We start from the raw sequence: 22,121 nt of genomic DNA on the forward strand, positions 1-22,121 counted from the left end.
GGATGTATCTTACGTCTCCGTGGTGCAACTCAACAAAGACACAACTTTAGTGTCAAACTAACTAGTTTGAACGTAGCAGTTAGTGTGGACTTTACACCCTAACTTAAGATAGAACTTACGTTCAGCTGGTGCAACAGGCTGCAGGAGTCTAGCCTGCCTGTCATTTGTGATCTGTATGCTCTGATGAAGGTCTTGCCGACCGAAAGCTCACCATAATAAATGTGAAATCTGTACAGATTCAAGTGTGCGGAAATTCCTTTTATATTTGTTGATTGACAGCTGAAATGTAAAAAGAATTAGCCTGGCTTTCCAGGCTAAAAAATGGAACAGGTCGAACTTTTTACAGTGGGATTTTGGGCCAACCTGGGTTTTCTCTCTCTCTTTCTGAACCCCCCCCCCCCACACACACACACACACACACACACACACACACACACACACTAATAGAGTACACAGATAGCAATGGCACGTTGGCACAGCGGTGGCTCAACAGTGGCTTTTAGGTGGCAGAACGTTGGGAGCCAACCACGGGCGCACGTCATTATGGCAGGTGGCATCACGTTCCCACAACGTTGGAAACAGGTTGGCTTACACTTACAGTGTACTGTAAACAGTCCAGCCACTGCACGCAATTTAATTATTTGTATGTTAATATTACTTACTGAAACTTCTTTAAACCGTAGGCTATATGGCAGTGTTATGTCCAAATTTAACTATTTATGTGAAATTGAAAAAAACATCAGCAAGGATTCGAGCTTCGTACCTCCGACATGGAAGTACAGGAGCCTTACCCACTGAGCTATTTGTTCATTGCAGCTTAACTTAGCATGGTGAATATAGACGGTTTTCACCAGCTGCAACCCCACAGCACTTCCTTTTTCTCAGCTTCTTCTTCTGTGTTTTATGGCGGTTGGCATCGTTAAATGTTGCATTACCGCCATCTGAATTGTATCAGCTTCACAGTGCTGACTATTGACAGTGTCCACTTTCTCAGCTATTCGGGGAAAACACTGACATAGCCTACTTCTATTTCTATTTTTGCTATGTAAACGTTTAAATGTAAAGATAGGCCTATGCGTGCAATAACGTACTGATAGTCAGCTTACTCTGTAACATGTAGCTTTTATTAGCCTCTCAGGCTAGCTCCGGGACGCAATCTTTTTTTTCCCATGATGGCGAAGGCATGACCCGCCCCTCTCTGCCTCTAATTTGCTGACTGCACTCGGCTGCTCTCGGCTGCTTCCCAGGCGAGCCAGAAGTCATCTCAAACGAGCCTATACTTTCATTCAATGTCACGATGCTGCGGGGGGAAGTAGGCTACTTCATAGCTTAACTACGAAAATAGTGTCCGCTGTTTATCTCCCTTTCTGCTGCAGCATGTTGAAGAAATAAATGTTCAGTTTGAACAACACCCATTCTGGTCATTATAGAGCAAGATGATCGCTTCCACTACCAGGGCCGCCCAGAGGGATGGCAGTGCCCCTGGAGGGATCCAGCCCCTCTCCTCTCCCTCTCCCCTCCTCTCCCCCTGGTTCCCCCCCTCCTCTCCCCCCTCTGGTCCCCCCTCTCTCCTCTCCCCCTCTCCTCTCCCCCTGGTTCCCCCCTCCTCTCCCCCTCTCTCCCCTCTGGTCCCCCCTCTCTCCTCTCCCCTCCTCTCCCCCTGGTTCCCCCTCTCTCCTCTCCCCCTCTCTCCCCTCTGGTTCCCCCTCTCTCCTCTCCTCCTCTGCTCTCCTCTCCTCTGGTTCCCCCTCTCTCCTCTCCCCTCCTCTGGTTCCCCCTCTCTCCTCTCCCCCCCTGGTTCCCCCCCTCCTCTCCCCCTCTCTCCTCTCCCCCTGGTTCCCCCCCTCCTCTCCCCCTCTCTCCCCTCTGGTCCCCCCTCTCTCCTCTCCCCTCCTCTCCCCCTGGTTCCCCCTCTCCTCTCCCCCCTCTGGTTCCCCCTCTCTCCTCTCCTCCTCTGCTCTCCTCTCCTCTGGTTCCCCCTCTCTCCTCTCCCCTCCTCTGGTTCCCCCTCTCTCCTCTCCCCCCCTGGTTCCCCCCCTCCTCTCCCCCTCTCTCCCCTCTGGTCCCCCCTCTCTCCCCTCTGGTCCCCCCTCTCTCCTCTCCCCCTGGTTCCCCCCCTCCTCTCCCCCTCTCTCCCCTCTGGTCCCCCCTCTCTCCTCTCCTCTCCCCCTGGTTCCCCCCCTCCTCTCCCCCTCTCTCCCCTCTGGTCCCCCCTCTCTCCTCTCCCCCCCTCTCCCCCTGGTTCCCCCTCTCCTCTCCCCCCTCTGGTCCCCCCTCTCTCCTCTCCCCCTCTCCTCTCCCCCTGGTTCCCCCCACCCAAACAACGCAGGACAACGTGATTGGCTGGCTCAGATTTGAACAGATCTGAGCCAGCCAATCGCGTTATCCTGTGATGACGTAATGTCCTATGACCCATGACCGGATGGACCATATATGGACTTCCTCCCCCCCCTGGCTGCGCTATCATAGCTGCTGACTGTTACTGCACTATCAGTCAGATCCGTGACATGGACGTTACTCTGCAGAAACTACAGTAACAAAATCACGAATTGCTCTGTTTTTGGAGCTCTGCATGTCTGTGTTTGTCTAGTTAATGTGTTAACGTTAGCTAACGGCTAACATTCGCTAGTTAGCCAACCAACCAGCAGCTAACATTAGCTAGCTAGCTAGCTTACCGGAAGCGATATTTTTTTTGGATGACGGCGAAGGCATAACCCACCCCTGGCCCTCTCTGCCTCTGATTAGTCTAGTGGCAGCGTTATAAACCATAGATATGACTATATTAAAAACATAAACACACTGGCGTCTTTCATGCAGGCTAGCAAGCGTAACTGCTGTATGTCTGAGTCTGACCCACTGAGTTTGACGGTCTGACCACAGACTGTAGAAAGAGATGTAATGCAGGATAGCCAAGCGAATGTGTTTGGATGGAAGTTTGACGCTAGGCCAATCAGAGGCAGAAAGGGGCGGGTTATGCCTTCGCATAGCCTTCGCCATCATCCGAAAAAAGAATATCGCCTCCGGGACAACAACGCTTCCTACCCAGCGTGTGCACGTCTTTCCGACAGGGGTGGTTGTTATGGCAACTATCAACAACAACAACAACAACAACTACTACTAACTACTACAAGACATAAAGACCGAAATAGGCTACAGTACCTTGTTAATGTGTCTGTCGGAGACACGGCCTAACGTTAACATTTAATAAGAGCCGAATATCATAATGAAATAGTTAGTTTTATTTTTTCATTGGTAATTGTAAATAGTCGTTTTCTCAAGGTTTTAGCACAATTGACACAACTGCTCATAACCAATTGGCATGTTGTAGATACATTTGGTCTGAATTCCTTATCTTATGATGAAAGACAAAGACAAAATCCATAGCATAAGCAATTGGATATTTGCAAGTCAAGATAGCTTATATATATATATTGTAACGAAGTGGGTATTCGTCCAAGGAACTGGAGACTTGAAGTTGGTACAGGCTTTTTATTCTTGTCTTCACAATACACGCTCCTAGCAGCTAGCTTCGCTGCTAGCTCTAAACCACCCGGTCAGCTCGCCCACCCTGGCCTGACTGGCCTCCGCCCCGGCCGCTGGTCACATATATCCCCTTCCCCCTAGGAACACACCCACACACATCAGTTCCTAGCTGCGATCCAGACACTTAGGTTGCACATCACATTACAGGTAATACTTGGATTACCCAAACACGTTACATACTCCTCACCCAACATTAGCTCGACGCCCACGTCGACACCCACAACCCACACATATCCCCCTGTACCAAAACACACCAACACAACATTTTTCCCATCACCACATCAAATTATAATTCCCCAACAACCAGTCTTTTCTTTTCAGCACCCCCGTCATAATGTCCAGTTTTTCATTAGGTACTCCGTAATGTCTAGTTTTCCATTAGGTACCCCCATAATGTCTAGTTTCCCATTAGGCACTCCATAATGTCTAGTTTTTCATTATTTCCTTCTTTTTCACACATTTCAATTCAAACCCAAGCCCCCCACATTTTCCTTAGCTTTTCTTTTAAACCCCATTTCCATCCCCCCTTTTCCCAGCTTCACCAATTCCCCTGAAGCACTCTTTTCGGTCCCCCCTTTTTGTTTGTTCCAGTAGCAAATGCACGAACGAGCACCGGATCGACATCCTCGTCCTCCGGCCGAATCAGAGGCGTTACCGCTTTACTGTCTGGCACCAATGTAACGAAGTGGGTATTCGTCCAAGGAACTGGAGACTTGAAGTTGGTACAGGCTTTTTATTCTTGTCTTCACAATACACGCTCCTAGCAGCTAGCTTCGCTGCTAGCTCTAAACCACCCGGTCAGCTCGCCCACCCTGGCCTGACTGGCCTCCGCCCCGGCCGCTGGTCACATATATCCCCTTCCCCCTAGGAACACACCCACACACATCAGTTCCTAGCTGCGATCCAGACACTTAGGTTGCACATCACATTACAGGTAATACTTGGATTACCCAAACACGTTACAATATATATATATATATATATATATATATATATATATATATATATATATATATATATATATCCTGGGGGCTCCCTTTGTGTGTGTGTTTGCTCATAGCTGTTCTATATTCTTCATCCAAACACAGACATCAATATGTATTTATTATAATTATTCTAATGTAAAGTCTCAAGTCTACAACAATGGTTCAGATAACTAAAGAAATATAAGCACAGTGAATAAACCATTGTGTTCTCTCAGCCTGGCATACCCCTCAAGAAAGCTACAGCCAAAACATTTCACACTCGGCTGTAACAGCCACCCACACAGTTGACAGTTCCAGGGTTCACACACACATGCAAAGGTTGTGGCTGATATGCCACCGAGACAAGATGTACTGTATTTAATTCATCTTAATGACATCATATGAGCACTTTTCTCAAATGAGTGTAGATAGATCCACATCATAACCAACTGTATTATGGACAACAAAGTGCTACATCTAGGAGTTACACAGAGACTAGAATGAACTGACGATGAGGAGAGTGCACCGATAATGTTAATAACGTGTTACTAGATAACTGCAGAGCTTACAGATGTTAATAATGTGTTACTAGACAACTGCAGAGCTTACAGATGTTAATAATGTGTTACTAGACAACTGCAGAGCGGTTGTTATCAGCACTTGTCAAATTCTCTTTGATTCCTGAGTTCTATTCATCATAAAGTTATGTATTCGAATTTCACAAGATTCCGCAACAAACCTGCAACTCTAATAACAGCAAAAAAGAAAATAAAAACGTTTTCAAGTCACCAGGACACTTAAGACATGCTGAACTAATTGTGCCATGTTTCCTTTGAATACAGACATGAACACATAATGTAAAAGTTCTGCATTACGAATATGTGTTTATGAACGCCTTTTCAACATCACTAAACAACACCGTCATATGATATATGGCATCACTAAACAACACCATAATATATTATATGACATCACTAAACAACACCATCATATAATATTATGACATCACTAAAAACAACACCATCATAAATATATGACAAACAAATAGTAAAATATCACTAGGCTTCCTGATGAATTTGCATGGCAATGGTAAATATAGCAACTTGGCCTCCATCCATCCTTCTCTGTGTTGCCACAAGGGGGAGTCAGGGAGCACTCTGTGGAGGGAAAGAGTGATAGATTGATGATCAATTGTGATCAATTGAAAACAAGCAGCTGTACTGAGGATATCACAAAACAGATGGGTCAAGGGTCAAATCGCATGACTTTCTTTGGCTTATAGTAAATGGAAATGACTGACTTGTTATTTTGACTCTGTCACTCTTGGCTATTCTCCTCAAAGTCTCTTGAGTCGAAGGACAGCAGCACAAAACAAAGAGCAGTGAGAGTTTGCCAAGTGAGACAAATGTGAATGAAGTCATCACATTGAGTTTTGGGAGCAGTGATTCCAGTTTGGCTGCATGGGGAGACTCTGTGTGTGTGTGTGTGTGTGTGTGTGTGTGTGTGTGTGTGTGTGTGTGTGTGTGTGTGTGTGTGTGTGTGTGTGTGCGTGTGCGTGTGTCTGTGTGTGTGTGTGTGTGTGTGTGTGTGTGTGTGTGTGTGTGTGTGTGTGTGTGTGTTTGGTGAGAGGCCAGGATTGTCACCTCAGGACGGGGTCGACGAGCTCTGTCAGTCACTTGCCTTATCGCCTCGAGGTCTGGGCTCAAGTGCTAATAAAAAATAATAGGGTCCGGGCTCAAGTGCTGCCTCTCCTCATCCTGGGTTAAGAGACAGATGGTGGGTATCAATTGTGGCTATGTTATATTTGTCTTAATAATATACAATTCAAACATTTTGTACATACAGTATTAGCTGTGTATTGTGAGTATGTGTATTTAAAAGTGTACACGTTCACTTTTAAGTCTGACTTCTATATGCAACACAAGGAATATGAGTGTACAGGATATTTCAAATACGATAGCGCACAAAATAACCAAAATGACAACATTCTGTATTCTGTTTTCGACTTATCAACCAATCAGCATTAAAGCCTTAATTGGATTAGGGGTGCAAGAGCAGAGCTGGAACAAAAGCTTGCAGGACAGAGGGCACTTGAGGACTGGACTGGGAAACACAACACGACACTAGAGTCAAATATTTGCCCAGGTAGATTCCCTGACTATACCACGAGGGTCGCAGGCTTGTGCCCTGTGCTACCTCCGGCTTGGTCGGGCGTCCATCCAGGCACAATTGGCTGTGTCTGCGGGTGGGAAGCCGGAATAAGGGCATGTGTTCTGGTCGCTGCACTAGTGCCTCCTCTGGTCAGTCTGGTTATGTTTGCAGAGGGGGTGAAGCACAACGACAGCTTGGCAGGGGGAATTGGCAAAGTCCAATGAAGGGGGGGTGGGGGGGGGATTGCCAATGCCAAGACAATCCCTACGTCACTCATGCAGGTGGTGTTAATCTTGGTTTAGTTTGAGTGTGAGTAGGGTGCCACACACACCTGTGTGCTCTGGATGGAGTGTGTCTCTGTTGGGAGCTCTCCTTTCTTGGGCCCGTCCAGATGGGTGGACAGGAGCTGAGGAGGAAGGGTTGGTGTGGAGGATGCTGACTCACCATCCTCCTCATCCTCAGACGAAGAGCCGTGAGCTGTGACAATCAGCAGAGGCTCTTTACCTTGGTGCTCGTTAACGTGCGGTGACATAGCAGTGCTGTGCACAGACGTCACTACTCACAGATATAGCAGTGCTGTGCACAGACGTCACTACTCACAGACATAGCAGTGCTGTGCACAGAGACGACACTACTCACAGACATAGCAGTGCTGTGCACAGACATCATTACTCACAGACATAGCAGTGCTGTGCACAGAGACATCACTACTCACAGACATAGCAGTGCTGTTCACAGACGTCACTACTCACAGACATAGCAGTGCTGTTCACAGACGTCACTACTCACAGACATAGCAGTGCTGTTCACAGACGTCACTACTCACAGATATAGCAGTGCTGTTCACAGACGTCACTACTCACAGATATAGCAGTGCTGTTCACAGACGTCACTACTCACAGATATAGCAGTGCTGTGCACAGAGACGTCACTACTCACAGACATAGCAGTGCTGTGCACAGAGACGTCACTACTCACAGACATAGCAGTGCTGTTCACAGACGTCACTACTCACAGACATAGCAGTGCTGTTCACAGACGTCACTACTCACAGACATAGCAGTGCTGCGCACAGAGACGTCACTACTCACAGACCATAGCAGTGCTGTGCATAGAGACATCACTACTCACAGACCATAGCAGTGCTGTGCATAGAGACATCACTACACTACTCACAGACATAGCAGTGCTGTGTATAGAGACATCACTACTCACAGACATAGCAGTGCTGTGCATAGAGACATCACTACACTACTCACAGACATAGCAGTGCTGTGCACAGAGACATCACTACACTACTCACAGACATAGCAGTGCTGTGTATAGAGACGTCACTACTCACAGACATAGCAGTGCTGTGCACAGAGACATCACTACACTACTCACAGACATAGCAGTGCTGTGCACAGAGACATCACTACACTACTCACAGACATAGCAGTGCTGTGTATAGAGACGTCACTACTCACAGACATAGCAGTGCTGTGCATAGAGACATCACTACACTACTCACAGACATAGCAGTGCTGTGTATAGAGACGTCACTACTCACAGACATAGCAGTGCTGTGCACAGAGACATCACTACACTACTCACAGACATAGCAGTGCTGTGCACAGAGACATCACTACTCACAGACATAGCAGTGCTGCGCACAGAGATGTCATTACTCACAGAGAGGATTGGAAGCGTCTCCATTTGACTTTGTGTCTGGCACGATCTCCAGCCTCTGCTCCAGCTGATGGATGTAGCTCACCAGGTCCTGTATTCATACATGTAAAGAGAAAAGAGGAAATCATTCTTGATGGAGGGTAACCCTGGAGGTGCCAAAGTCACGCCCTCTTCCGGGTTCGGCATAAGACCTAAGACATTTCATTCCCCATTCATTTTTCCATATACGTCTCATAAAATCCTTACAAAGAGTTTTACTTGGTCAAACCAAGCGATTCAGCTATAATCAGGATCAGGAGAGACCACACGACATTTCATTTCCAAAACTAAGAAAATAATAATAATTATTATTATTCATATTTTTCAAAACATCTATGGAAAAAATGAATGGGGAATGACATCCCAATAGGTCCCATGCCAAACCCGGAAGAGGGCGTGACTTAGGCACTCTATAGCCCTAACTGAGGCATCTTATGAATATACAGTATAGGTGTTATATTAAGCCTATACAGGAATATGACCTGCAGAGATACTCTAATGTGGAGGAACCCTTGCCTGTCTCTCCAGTTGCTGCTGCTCTCTCTCCTTCTGGGCCTTTCTCACGCTGGCTCTCAGCTCCTGCACCTCCTGCTTGGTGCCACTCAGCAGCACCTACAGGGGGCAGCAACTTGTTTATACACTTCACTAAGCACAGATCAATTACATAGTTAGAAGGTTTTTGTGGATTTCGGTTTCCAGGGTCTTTAACCCAGCCTCTGACCAGCAGAACACACACATCTGACCTGGTACCACAGCGAGAATGAATGTAAAATCTAGATGTGTTTCAGTTTTGGGAGTTGAACTATGGAATAGCCTTAGCGATGATTTGAAATTGTGTAGCTCTCTTTCCTGCAATTGAGCACATGACAGCGAGAGGACATGTTTTTGCGTGGAAGCTTTTCTATTTGTGTCTGTGTGTGTGAATCCATCCTGGGCTTTCTCCAGTGTCTGAAAGGTGACCTGCCCGAGCAACCGAGGACACAGCTGATTGCCACACAAGCGGTTATACTTAGAGCTGTGTGTTTACAGACTAGTAGTAATAATACAGTGATGCTCTTGATTGACTCACTCTATTGCAATCTCTCTCGTCCCCAAGCTCCACATCCAGCTTCTCGCGCTCCACCCTCTCCTCCTGCAGCCACTCCTCTTTCCTCTGCACCTCACAGCTCAACTCCTGCAACTTCTTATGATCAACCTGCAGCGCGAGAAGGTACAACACATCACATGACTTAACATGGTGCAGGTGCTGCCTTTCAGGCTGCTATGTGCATCCAATCATTTGTTTTTCTTAATCACGTTTTTTCTGTTTTTTTCTCCCCAAGATTCAAGAACTTTATTTGTCCCCAATGGTTGTGCAATAGAGGAGAACACATAAAACACAAACACATAAAAACATACACACGGTAAAAGTAAACACAATATTAAATACAACATACACAGTGAAGTGTTAAGTGCATTAAAATGTAAATGGCGACACCACCGGCACCAATTGTACTTGGCCAATTTCCCCCCTGCTGCCCCGGTCATTGCTCCACCCACCTCTGCCGATTTGGGGAGAGCCGTAGACTAGCACATGCTTCCTCCGATACATGTGCAGTCGCCGGCCGCTTCTTTTCACCTGACAGCGAGGGGTTTCACTGGCAGGACGTAGCGAGTGGGAGGATCACACTATTCCCCTCAGTTCACCTCCCCCTGGACAGGCGCCCCCGACCGACCACAGGAGGCGCTAGTGCAGTGACCAGGACTCATACCCCAGCGGCTTACCGCCCCGCAGACACGGCCAATTGTGTCCGCCGGGAATTGAACCTGGGTAATAGGGCGAATGCTTTTACTTTGAAACTAGAAGCTGTATCAGTAAAAGGTTCTCCTCACTTCTGCTGCTTGTTTGTAAGCCTCTCTTTCCCAGGCCCAGTGGGCGCGCTCCTCCCTGAGCGCCAGGTTGTCCTCGGACAGCTGCAGGGTGGTGCGTGCCAGCTGCAGCCGGGCCTGGTGCAGCTCGGTGTGGGTGTGGCCCTGCTGCGTGCTCTGCTCTCGCAGCTCCCGGCGCAGGCTCTCTGCCGCCTGCTCCGTGGCCTCCAGGCGCTCCTGCAGCGCGCGCAGCTCCGCCACAGCAGCCGCGGTCTCCCCCTGCCGAGAGGGGACAGCTTGAGGGTGGGTGATGCACTTAAGGAAATAGCGACAGAGGAGATACGAGGAATGTTCTCAGATTGCTCTCAGGTGTCGAGCCCTGAGGGGGAATGGGGGGAAATGGAGACTTCTCAAGTGTTACTTCTAATGGAGGAATGTGACGGAGGTGTTGTTGTGGCGACTGGTCGTCTGGTTCTGACAAGAACGACACCTGATCATCAGGTAAATCTGGCCTGGTTCCACCGAGCTGCCTGTTCTGCGTCTTCCTCTCTGGCCTGGCTAGCTCTGTTGCACAAGCAGGGTGGGAATTAGGGGCAAGGCCATTTGGCCTTCGGCTATTTCTTTAGGGCACAAGGTCACATGCCAGGGCACGAGGCCATTGCTCTATTGACATCGCGAAGAGAAATGTTTCTGAAATGTGTGTTAAAATGAGCCAATGACACATCCTTTGCATAGAGCAGCTACATTAAACTGAGACCACTGATGCTTTTAAAGCAACTGACAGTAGCAGGCTGGTAGCAGGGCACTGCTGCCAAGGTGGCCTTAGGGATCTCAGGGCATCACGGCCAGAAGGAGGGGCAATGGAGGTCATGTAATTCCCACCCTGTGCACAAGAGAGGAAATAAGTTAAGTTAAGTTATCCTTTATTGTCCCTGTGGGGAAATTCATCCTCTGCATTTGATCCATCCTCTACTAGGAGCCTTCCTAGGAGTATTACAGTAACCCTAACATGTTTGATGGTGGGAGGGAACCCACAGGAACACCAGGAGAACATGCAAACTCCACACACAAAGGTCCTGGGATGGCAACAGTGCTAAGTAACCACTGGACTACCAAATCAATCCTTTACCTGCAGAGACTTTCTCTTTTCCTCTTCATGTTTCAATTGATTGGACGTTTTCTTCACTCTCTCCTTCATCCTGTATAGAAAACAAGGTTAAGCAGACAAAAGACAGCGAGACAAATGTGCATCTCAACCTTTCTAACTGTCCAGGCGTCCATCTCAAACACTTACCTTTCTAACTGTCCAACAGGTGTCCATCTCAAAAACGTACCTTTCTAGCTCAGTGTTCGCCTCCATTTCCCTGGCAGTCAGAACCTTGATGTCATCTTCCAGGTCTTTGATTCGCTGCAGACTCTCAGCTTTGTCAGTCAAAAGGTGAGTTAGCTCAGAGGACAGGCTTTCCTGAGAATACTTCACATCCTATCAATGTGGTGGAGGGAAGAAACGTGATGAAAGACCCCCATATTATTCACAGAAGGTCTGCTCTTGTTTAATAATGATTTTGTTCCCGTTTCTCCAGTCTTACCTTGTGTTTTCCTGCCATCGTCTTCAACATCTCGCCGTTATTTCTCAGGTTGTGTCTAAGCTCGGAGGTCTCCTCCTTCATCGCTTCTCTCTCCCACTCCCACTCCCTCCTGGCTTCTTGGCTTTTCTCTTTCTCCATGTCTTTCTCCGTTGCTGCCTCTTCCAGAGCCTGTTTTAAATCGGCTTGTTCTTTCAGGCATTCCTCTAGACGACTCTGTTCACAACACGGACAAAAGGCTCAGATCAAAGCACAAAAGAAGGGTTCGAACAATTCACAACGACTATTTACATGGAGATATCCAAAAAGGCAATATATTTTAACTATGGCCTGCATTTATATAGCGCTTTTATCCAAAGCGCTTTACAATCAAGTAGGTACATTCACCCATTCATACACCGATGGCGGCCAGCTGCCACGCAGGGTGCTGGCACACCATCAGGAGCAATTTGGGGTTCAGTATCTTGCCCAAGGACACTTCGACATGCAGACTGGAGGACTAAACACACACACACACACAGACACACACACACACACACACACAGCTGCTTATCACGTGTGTGTGTGTGTGTGTGTGTGTGTGTGTGTGTGTGTGTGTGTGTGTGTGTGTGTGTGCGTGCGCGCGCGCGCGTGTGTGTGTGTGTGATTCTATTCAGTTGTTGTGTTCCCACCTGCAGGACCTGGGCCCTGGTGATGACCAGGAGCAGCTCTTCCTCCCCGTCCTCGTCTTCCTCAGCCTGTTCCTCTCTCATAGTCTCCAGCTCCTCCAGTGGCTTGGGGGCACGGAATGTGAAGTGGCGACTACGGGCACACACCTCTCCCCTCTCATCCACGTAGACAAACTCGTACTCCAGGGCACTGGGACAGGGCAGGTAAAAAGCTGTACAGGAGGCAAACCGTTTTTTTTAAACATACAGTCTAGAATTTTTCCTGCTCAATATATTATGACTCTGAATAGGCTGATTTGAAAGTAGCATGTACTGTAAGTGCAAACAGTCAAATACATGTTTATTGGACAACATGCAACCTATATGAGGACCTATAGATGACCTGCTCAAATCATGTTACACTTAATCTGTACTCCCCCCCCCCAAACACACACACACACACACACACACACACACATGCACGCACTGCACCCAGAGCCTCTTCTTCATGGACGAAAAATATGAACTTCAATGTATTAGTCATATTAAAGATGGATGAATTCTTACCCTGGAAAAGTGCACAGCAGTTGACATTGGTTCCCTTGGTATAGCCCTCAGGAGCAAGAGCCCATGTGTATGTGTGGTACTCTGTCACTGATGACCAGCCCACCTGTGTGGCATGATGGTAAAACAACACAAACACAGCTTACACACATGTAACACGTCAGTCTCAGAACAGACCAGAACACACATAGCCCAAACTAGAGTGGGTGAATATTAGGGGTGCTCCAAAAAAATCGATTCTGAAAGGATCGCGATTCTTAATGCCACGATTCCACGATTTTTTTTTTTACAGTGCACCTGAAGGCAACATGCAAGATACCGGCTGAATAAGTGTCCAAATGTTCATGTCATTTGTGTACTGTACTGCCACGGTGCCACCACCTCTTGCACTTAAGAACTCTGGTTAATGTATTCCCCACAAAATCTATAAATCCTTCTCAAAGTCTACAGATCCCCCCCAGCCTATAAATCCATCTTATCTGAAGAACATAAGGGGGGAATTCCCCCCTAGTTTGCAAAATTAATTTAGGCCCTGACTGTAATACTTCAGAAGTTGAATTTGAAGTTCAGCATTAATACATTTGTCATTTTTTGTCTTAGATTTACCTTTGTGTGTTATTGCAATATAAAACTACATAATTGAGAATCGATTCTAGATTCTGGAATCGAGAATCGTTGGAATCGATTCTGGAATCGGATCGTGACCCCAGGAATCGGAATCGGATCGGATCGTGGCTTAGCCGGATCGGAGCACCCCTAGTGAATATAGTGTTAAAGTAATTCTACCTTAAAAATCCCTATCCAGTCATTGCTGTTCCAGTGATGGTCAGAGGTCAGACTGTAGTGGCAGTCGACTCTGGTCTGGGGGAAGTACAGCTGCCCCACATTTCGAAACACCACCGTGGACTGTTTCTCCTCCATGGTGACGAGGAGCTGAGCTGTTTAGGAAGAAAACAAGAGATCCAGTGAGATGATGATGTGCTCCAGTTTCAGTGCAGAGGAGAACAGCTGATGAAAGGCGATAGCAGAGTTGGTTCAGGAATGCAACATGGTCATAGCATCAGATGCCTATGGCCCCACAATATGTTGATAAACAAGACCACAGAGTACTGAGGCTATAACACAGTCTGCACAAAGACCACAGAGTACTGAGGCTATGACACAGTCTGCATAAACACCACAGAGTACTGAGGCTATGACACAGTCTGCACAAAGACCACAGAGTACTGAGGCTATGACACAGTCTGCATAAAGACCACAGAGTACTGAGGCTATGACACAGTCTGCACAAACACCACAGAGTACTGAGGCTATGACACAGTCTGCACAAAGACCACAAGAGTACTGAGGCTATGACACAGTCTGCATAAAGACCACAGAGTACTGAGGCTATGACACAGTCTGCACAAACACCACAGAGTACTGAGGCTATGACACAGTCTGCACAAAGACCACAGAGTACTGAGGCTATGACACAGTCTGCACAAAGACCACAAGAGTACTGAGGCTATGACAGTCTGCACAAAGACCACAGAGTACTGAGGCTATGACACAGTCTGCACAAAGACCACAAGAGTACTGAGGCTATGACACAGTCTGCACAAAGACCACAGAGTACTGAGGCTATGACACAGTCTGCACAAAGACCACAGAGTACTGAGGCTATGACACAGTCTGCACAAAGACCACAAGAGTACTGAGGCTATGACACAGTCTGCACAAAGACCACAGAGTACTGAGGCTATGACACAGTCTGCACAAAGACCACAGAGTACTGAGGCTATGACAGTCTGCACAAAGACCACAGAGTACTGAGGCTATGACACAGTCTGCACAAAGACCACAAGAGTACTGAGGCTATGACACAGTCTGCACAAAGACCACCAGAGTACTGAGGCTATGACACAGTCTGCACAAAGACCACAGAGTACTGAGGCTATGACACAGTCTGCATAAAGACCACAGAGTACTGAGGCTATGACACAGTCTGCACAAAGACCACCAGAGCACTGAGGCTATGACACAGTCTGCACAAAGACCACAGAGTACTGAGGCTATGACAGTCTGCATAAAGACCACAGAGTACTGAGGCTATGACAGTCTGCACAAAGACCACAGAGTACTGAGGCTATGACACAGTCTGCACAAAGACCACCAGAGCACTGAGGCTATGACACAGTCTGCACAAAGACCACAGAGTACTGAGGCTATGACACAGTCTGCATAAACACCACAGAGTACTGAGGCTATGACACAGTCTGCACAAAGACCACAAGAGTACTGAGGCTATGACACAGTCTGCACAAAGACCACAGAGTACTGAGGCTATGACACAGTCTGCACAAACACCACAGAGTACTGAGGCTATGACACAGTCTGCACAAAGACCACAGAGTACTGAGGCTATGACACAGTCTGCACAAAGACCACAGAGTACTGAGGCTATGACACAGTCTGCACAAAGACCACAGAGTACTGAGGCTATGACACAGTCTGCACAAAGACCACAGAGTACTGAGGCTATGACACAGTCTGCACAAAGACCACAGAGTACTGAGGCTATGACACAGTCTGCACAAAGACCACAGAGTACTGAGGCTATGACACAGTCTGCACAAAGACCACAGAGTACTGAGGCTATGACACAGTCTGCACAAAGACCACAAGAGTACTGAGGCTATGACACAGTCTGCACAAAGACCACAAGAGTACTGAGGCTATGACCCAGTCTGCACAAAGACCACAGAGTACTGAGGCTATGACACAGTCTGCATAAAGACCACAGAGTACTGAGGCTATGACAGTCTGCACAAAGACCACAGAGTACTGAGGCTATGACACAGTCTGCACAAAGACCACAGAGTACTGAGGCTATGACACAGTCTGCACAAACACCACAGAGTACTGAGGCTATGACACAGTCTGCACAAAGACCACAGAGTACTGAGGCTATGACACAGTCTGCACAAAGACCACAAGAGTACTGAGGCTATGACAGTCTGCACAAAGACCACAGAGTACTGAGGCTATGACACAGTCTGCACAAACACCACAAGAGTACTGAGGCTATGACACAGTCTGCACAAAGACCACAGAGTACTGAGGCTATGACACAGTCTGCATAAAGACCACAGAGTACTGAGGCTATGACACAGTCTGCACAAAGACCACAGAGTACTGAGGCTATGACACAGTCTGCATAAAGACCACAGAGTACTGAGGCTATGACACAGTCTGCACAAAGACCACAAGAGTACTGAGGCTATGACACAGTCTGCACAAAGACCACAAGAGTACTGAGGCTATGACACAGTCTGCACAAACACCACAGAGTACTGAGGCTATGACACAGTCTGCACAAAGACCACAAGAGTACTGAGGCTATGACACAGTCTGCATAAAGACCACAGAGTACTGAGGCTATGACACAGTCTGCACAAACACCACAGAGTACTGAGGCTATGACACAGTCTGCACAAACACCACAGAGTACTGAGGCTATGACACAGTCTGCACAAACACCACAGAGTACTGAGGCTATGACACAGTCTGCATAAAGACCACAGAGTACTGAGGCTATGACACAGTCTGCACAAAGACCACAGAGTACTGAGGCTATGACACAGTCTGCATAAAGACCACAGAGTACTGAGGCTATGACACAGTCTGCACAAACACCACAGAGTACTGAGGCTATGACACAGTCTGCACAAACACCACAGAGTACTGAGGCTATGACACAGTCTGCACAAAGACCACAAGAGTACTGAGGCTATGACACAGTCTGCACAAACACCACAGAGTACTGAGGCTATGACACAGTCTGCACAAAGACCACAGAGTACTGAGGCTATGACACAGTCTGCACAAAGACCACAGAGTACTGAGGCTATGACACAGTCTGCACAAAGACCACAGAGTACTGAGGCTATGACAGTCTGCACAAAGACCACAGCGTACTACTGAGGCTATGACACAGTCTGCAAAACAAACCAACAAGAACCGTCTAAATATGAATACAATCAGGCCAGGAATTTCAAAAGGGGACCCCAAGATTCCAATTTACATTATGTTGACATTTTAAATTCAAGAATCGTAGTTTCTCCATTATGAATAGCCGAAACCAGCTCATGTAACTGAAAACATATTTAGATTCCATGTCTTCATTTCCTGAAAAACATCTCTGGCATCATAACAACATTTACAAACATATAGCCTATTGGTCAAATGAGGAGCCCAATAGTCTATAAGAGCATTAATCTGCAAGAAATGTGGGGAAAACAATTCTGTAGATTTGTGCATTCAATGTAGTATTTGATCAGCCAACAAAATCCTTTCTTTATCACATTTTTAATCTGAGTTATCCTTAATATTAACAGATGTCACAGTAGAAACTGACATTGCTGTTGATGATAGGATATGGCCCAGAGTAAACAAGTTACAGAGCACTCCTGTCTTCATTTATTTGTAGTCTTGTCCTTAGTAAATCCGCATTTATTAAAAAACAGTTTTTGAAAACAGTTGTATATTTGAACTTAACAAACGCATATGGTGTTGTTAATGTTGAAACTTACCTGTCACTGATTTTCACAGAAATTCAAAAGATGCCCTTTTCTGCTATGGAGGTTGCTGCTGTGTATCTGCCTTTAAATTTGTATTCATAGAAAGTGACAAGCAGTCGTGCTGCCAGGTGCAGCAAGACTTTCACAACATCAGCTGAAGCATGTGGGTAGCATCATGTAAAAGGAGAGATGCTTTGCTCGCTCACGGGAGACGCAGTTCCAGAGCGCACAGCTCATCACAAGACAGATGAGTCCTGTCAGGAGAGGACTGCAACTCCCATGAGTCCTGCCAGGAGAGGACTGCAACTCCCATGAGTCCTGCCAGGAGAGGACTACAACTCCCATGAGTCCTGCCAGGAGAGGACTACAACTCCCATGAGTCCTGCCAGGAGAGGACTGCGACTCCCATGAGTCCTGCCAGGAGAGGACTGCGACTCCCATGAGTCCTGCCAGGAGAGGACTGCGACTCCCATGAGTCCTGTCAGGAGAGGACTGCAACTCCCATGAGTCCTGCCAGGAGAGGACTACAACTCCCATGAGTCCTGCCAGGAGAGGACTACAACTCCCATGAGTCCTGCCAGGAGAGGACTACAACTCCCATGAGTCCTGCCAGGAGAGGACTGCAACTCCCATGAGTCCTGCCAGGAGAGGACTGCAACTCCCATGAGTCCTGCCAGGAGAGGACTGCGACTCCCATGAATCCTGTCAGGAGAGCTAGGACTGCAACTCCTGTCGTAAAGGCCATGTAGGTTACAGGGCACTGGGGCAGGCGCTGCTGTTGTGCATTTCTCAGTAGTGGTAATGGAGAGGAGGCGGGTTAGGCGGGGTTAATAGGCACTATATTTAAAGGGGAACTTCACCGAAAAACAATGCAGATTAATTTTGCACATGATCTCACACATATCCAAAAAGGAGCAAAAGTCAACTTCTGAGTTCATTAAAATACTGTAGTTGTTGATTTGAGTTAGGCTAATGTAGGTTACTACACATACTCAATTGTATAGATAGATAGATACATAGATGTAGGCTTTTGAAGTTATGATTCAGCACATTACAGCAGCTAGTGGTGCTATTGATAATACCAGTAAAACCTGTGTGTAAAAACAGGTGGGATGGGAATTAGATAGTTGTTCTGAGGCCTAATTGTTCGTTGCAATCTTTGACTTTGAAGATGACCTTGTGAGTTTGAAGAATATGCAACCCTCATTACAAATGATCCAAAGGTACCCAGGCAGACCCTCACGTTTAAAGAGTTTTAATTATCCAAATCATATTGGGATGTGTTGTGAGGCTATTTCACAGAGATAGTTTGTCGTCGTTTAACCTTGAAGATTGTCCATGTAGCCTGCAACCTATTACCATTTTAGGCTACATGTTTGTACATGTTTGCTACGCGGCCTTCGCACGCAGCTCGGCTGCTGCGTGGCCTTGCCTGCTCTATTGGCATGCGCATCATCAGTGTCTATGACATCATCAGTGATGCCATAAGATGATTGGTCAATATTGATGTCACTGATGACATCACTGATGATGTCATAGACATTGTGACATCTTCAGTGATGTCATAAGATGATTTTGGTCAATAATTATGTCACGGAGGATGTCCCAATGCCTATGACATCATCAGTGAATTTGACATCATCAGTGATGTCATAAGATGATTTTGGTCAATAATGATGTCACTGATGACATCACTGATGTCATACTAGACATTGTGACTTCATCAGTGGTCACGTCATAATGTTGTTTCTCTGGTTTTATGCATTGACGGGGTCTGGGAATGCCAATAACTATTTCTGGGAATCTTTTTTTCACAAAGCCATAAAGTGCTATACAATTAAACAATTAAGAAACAACATATCAAGACAACAGCTGTTACAAAGAGACAATTCTACTGAAGAATCCTCTCGTGTGCCACTACTACCACGTGTCATTATTATTAGTAGTAGTAGAGATCTGATATTCAAATACTTACAGCTGCTAATAAGATCCGAGTAAAGTAGATCCACACTATCCATCAGTGAGATGTGATATTCAAATACTAACAGCTGCTAACAGCTAAACTTATATAGCCTGCTGACACTACAGGAGACAGAGACAAAGCTGGGAGTATGCTGATCCACTACAAGGACAAGAGAAGCTGTGGTGTGTGTGTGTGTGTGTGTGTGTGAATAAAGTAGCCTATGACAGATATTGAACGTTTTGTTTTTTTATTTTAATACCGTGACAACACACATTATGGCTTACCGAGGTGAGCTGCCACATGCCAGATATTCACAATTTGTGTGTACAGAGAGGCTAATGTGGGGAATGTGTGTGTGTGTGCGTGCTCATGGCCGGCAGCGATGTTTGAAGCGTGGGTACAGACAGACGTCTCTGACGTGGTCTCTGTTCAGCAGCCAGGTGAGGAAGCGCTCCAGGCCCAGCCCGTAGCCGCCGTGAGGACAGGTGCCGTACTGCCTCTGGTCGGTGTACCAGTAGTAGGCCGTGGGGTCGATTCCTTCCCTCTCGTATCCCTCCAGCAGCTCGTCAGAGTGCCAGATACGCATCGAGCCGCCGGCGATCTCACCAACGTTGGGCAGCAACACGTCAACCGACTCAGTGAGGCGGCGGTCCTCAGCACAGCGCTGCATGTAGAAGGCTTTGATCTCAGCAGGGAAGCGACAGAGAAAGATCGGCTCGTTTATCGAGTCGGTCATCAGACGCTCCGGAGCCTCAGGGATATCCTCTCCAAACTCATAGTAGGTGCCTTCTTCTTCGTCCTTCTTGATGTCGTGCTCCTTCAGCCAGTCGATGGCCTCAGAGTAGTTCATCCTCTTGAACGGCCTCTTGGGGGCCTTGAAGTCAGGGTTGAGGTCGTAGAGCAGTGTTGCAGCGGGGGACTTGAGCACCCGGGCCACCACGTCGCACACCAGGTCCTCCAGTCTGTTCAGCAGCTCCTCAAACGTCAGGAAGGGACATTCAGCCTCGATGTGCGTGTACTCGGACAGGTGTCTGCGCGTCTTGGACTGCTCGGCCCGGTAGGACTGGGCGATGCAGAAGGTGTCTCCCAGCGCGGGGATGCAGGTCTCCAGGTAGAGCTGGGAGGACTGGGATAGGTACGCCTGCTCGTTAAAGTAGTCCAGTTTGAAGAGCGTGGAGCCGCCCTCCACCTGAGTCTGCACCAGGGTCGGGGGGGTGATCTCGCAGTATCCGTGGCTGAAGAGGTGGTCTCTGAAGCACTGCGTGGCGGTGGAGCGGACCCTGAGGATCTTGGAGAGGTTCTCTCCTCTGATCAGCATGTGGCGGTTGTTGAGCTGAACGTCCACGTCAGACTCCTCGTTCAGCAGGTTGTCGGCTCCGCCTGCCGGGGCTAAGCCAATCAGCTCCCAGAAGTCGCAGTGCAGCTCTTGGCCCCCCGGCGCCTGTTTGCCGTCAGGCACTGGCTTCACAGTCCCATACAGAGCCACAGTACTCTCTGTAGACAGGACCAAGGCATCGTAGCACTGGCTAAGTTTATCAGTCAGGACACACTGCAGGGAACCAGTCCCATCTCTCAGCACGATGAACAGCAGGTTCTTCCCCTGTCTCCGGAGTCGATGAACCCATCCAAACACCTTCACTCTCTCGCCCCTCTTCGGCTCCAGATGACTGATTTTAACCGTTTCAGGGTCTGGTAGGCTGGAGTCCATCTCGATGGTGATCTTCTTTGCTTCCTCCAGGTTCTTCTCTCTCATCTCACTGTCGTCAGCCTCCCTCTTGTCTTTGGTGTCGCCCTTCATCTGCTCGCGGTTCAAGGCCTTCTTGGCCTTCTTCATCTGGGTCTTAGAGATCACCGCCCAGCGCTCTCCCTCCTTCTGTGAGTCCACATAGACGGTTTTGAAAGGCTCCTTCCCAGCAACAGAGAGAGCCTTCAGAGGAGTTTTGAAGGGTTTCTGTTCTGTCCCGTCTCCATCTTGGTCACTGCCGTGTTTGTCCGACACGTACAGCTCACCTACTAACACTTTCTGCACAGCTTTCATTAGCTCTGCTGCCATAACAGCTCGCAGACGAGAGTCAATTCTCCTTATAAAACTATTACAGTGCCCGTTTACTCACTCACAGTTGGACCTTTACTTACTGAGTGCAGTTACACCATTTATACCGATCCTACTTATTGCCTCTGCAGGGAAGGATTTATGACATCACTGATAATGTCACAATGTCTATGACATCATCAGTGATGTCATGAATCACTGATGTCATCATTGATGCTGTCATCAGTGATGTCACTCACGCATTTGTGATGTCATTGTGATGATGTCACCAGTGATGTCACTTGAGCAATTGTGATGTCATCAGTGAGTGATGTCATCAGCGATGAGTGCGGGTGGATGCAGGGAGGCAAGTTCAAAGTACAGTGCCCACTCACTCACCTGCTCGGTTCTCAAGATATGCGAAGGACAGACAGACATTTGTTGAAGCCATGCGTGGGGACCATGGACGTCGCCATGATAGGTAGGTTGCGTCTTTTCTCTCTTTTTTTTGCTGTGTGGTGGACTGGAGACTGTTCTCTTATTGATTCTG

At 47.5% G+C, this 22,121-nt stretch overlaps 1 protein-coding gene and 1 pseudogene across 2 annotated transcripts; both read right to left on the bottom strand.

Moving 5' to 3' along the window:
* Positions 1-6,548: 6,548 nt before the first annotated feature.
* calcoco1b (calcium binding and coiled-coil domain 1b) lies at positions 6,549-13,935 on the bottom strand (the record flags this gene model as incomplete). Its single annotated transcript, XM_083661954.1, has 12 exons — positions 6,549-6,611; positions 6,991-7,214; positions 8,334-8,421; positions 8,880-8,981; positions 9,439-9,564; positions 10,242-10,496; positions 11,347-11,416; positions 11,552-11,700; positions 11,807-12,019; positions 12,475-12,683; positions 13,018-13,120; positions 13,801-13,935. The coding sequence occupies 12 exons, from the start codon at positions 13,933-13,935 to the stop codon at positions 6,549-6,551; spliced, it is 1,737 nt and encodes a 578-aa protein (XP_083518080.1).
* A 5,971-nt stretch (positions 13,936-19,906) lies between these two features.
* LOC310799179 (asparagine--tRNA ligase, cytoplasmic pseudogene) lies at positions 19,907-21,592 on the bottom strand (annotated as a pseudogene). The gene has a single exon. The product of its transcript is annotated as an asparagine--tRNA ligase, cytoplasmic pseudogene (transcript).
* Between the last annotated feature and the right edge of the window lie 529 nt (positions 21,593-22,121).

This window comes from Poromitra crassiceps (assembly GCF_964638095.1).
Source record: "Poromitra crassiceps genome assembly, chromosome: 27".
Taxonomy (NCBI): domain Eukaryota; kingdom Metazoa; phylum Chordata; class Actinopteri; order Beryciformes; family Melamphaidae; genus Poromitra; species Poromitra crassiceps.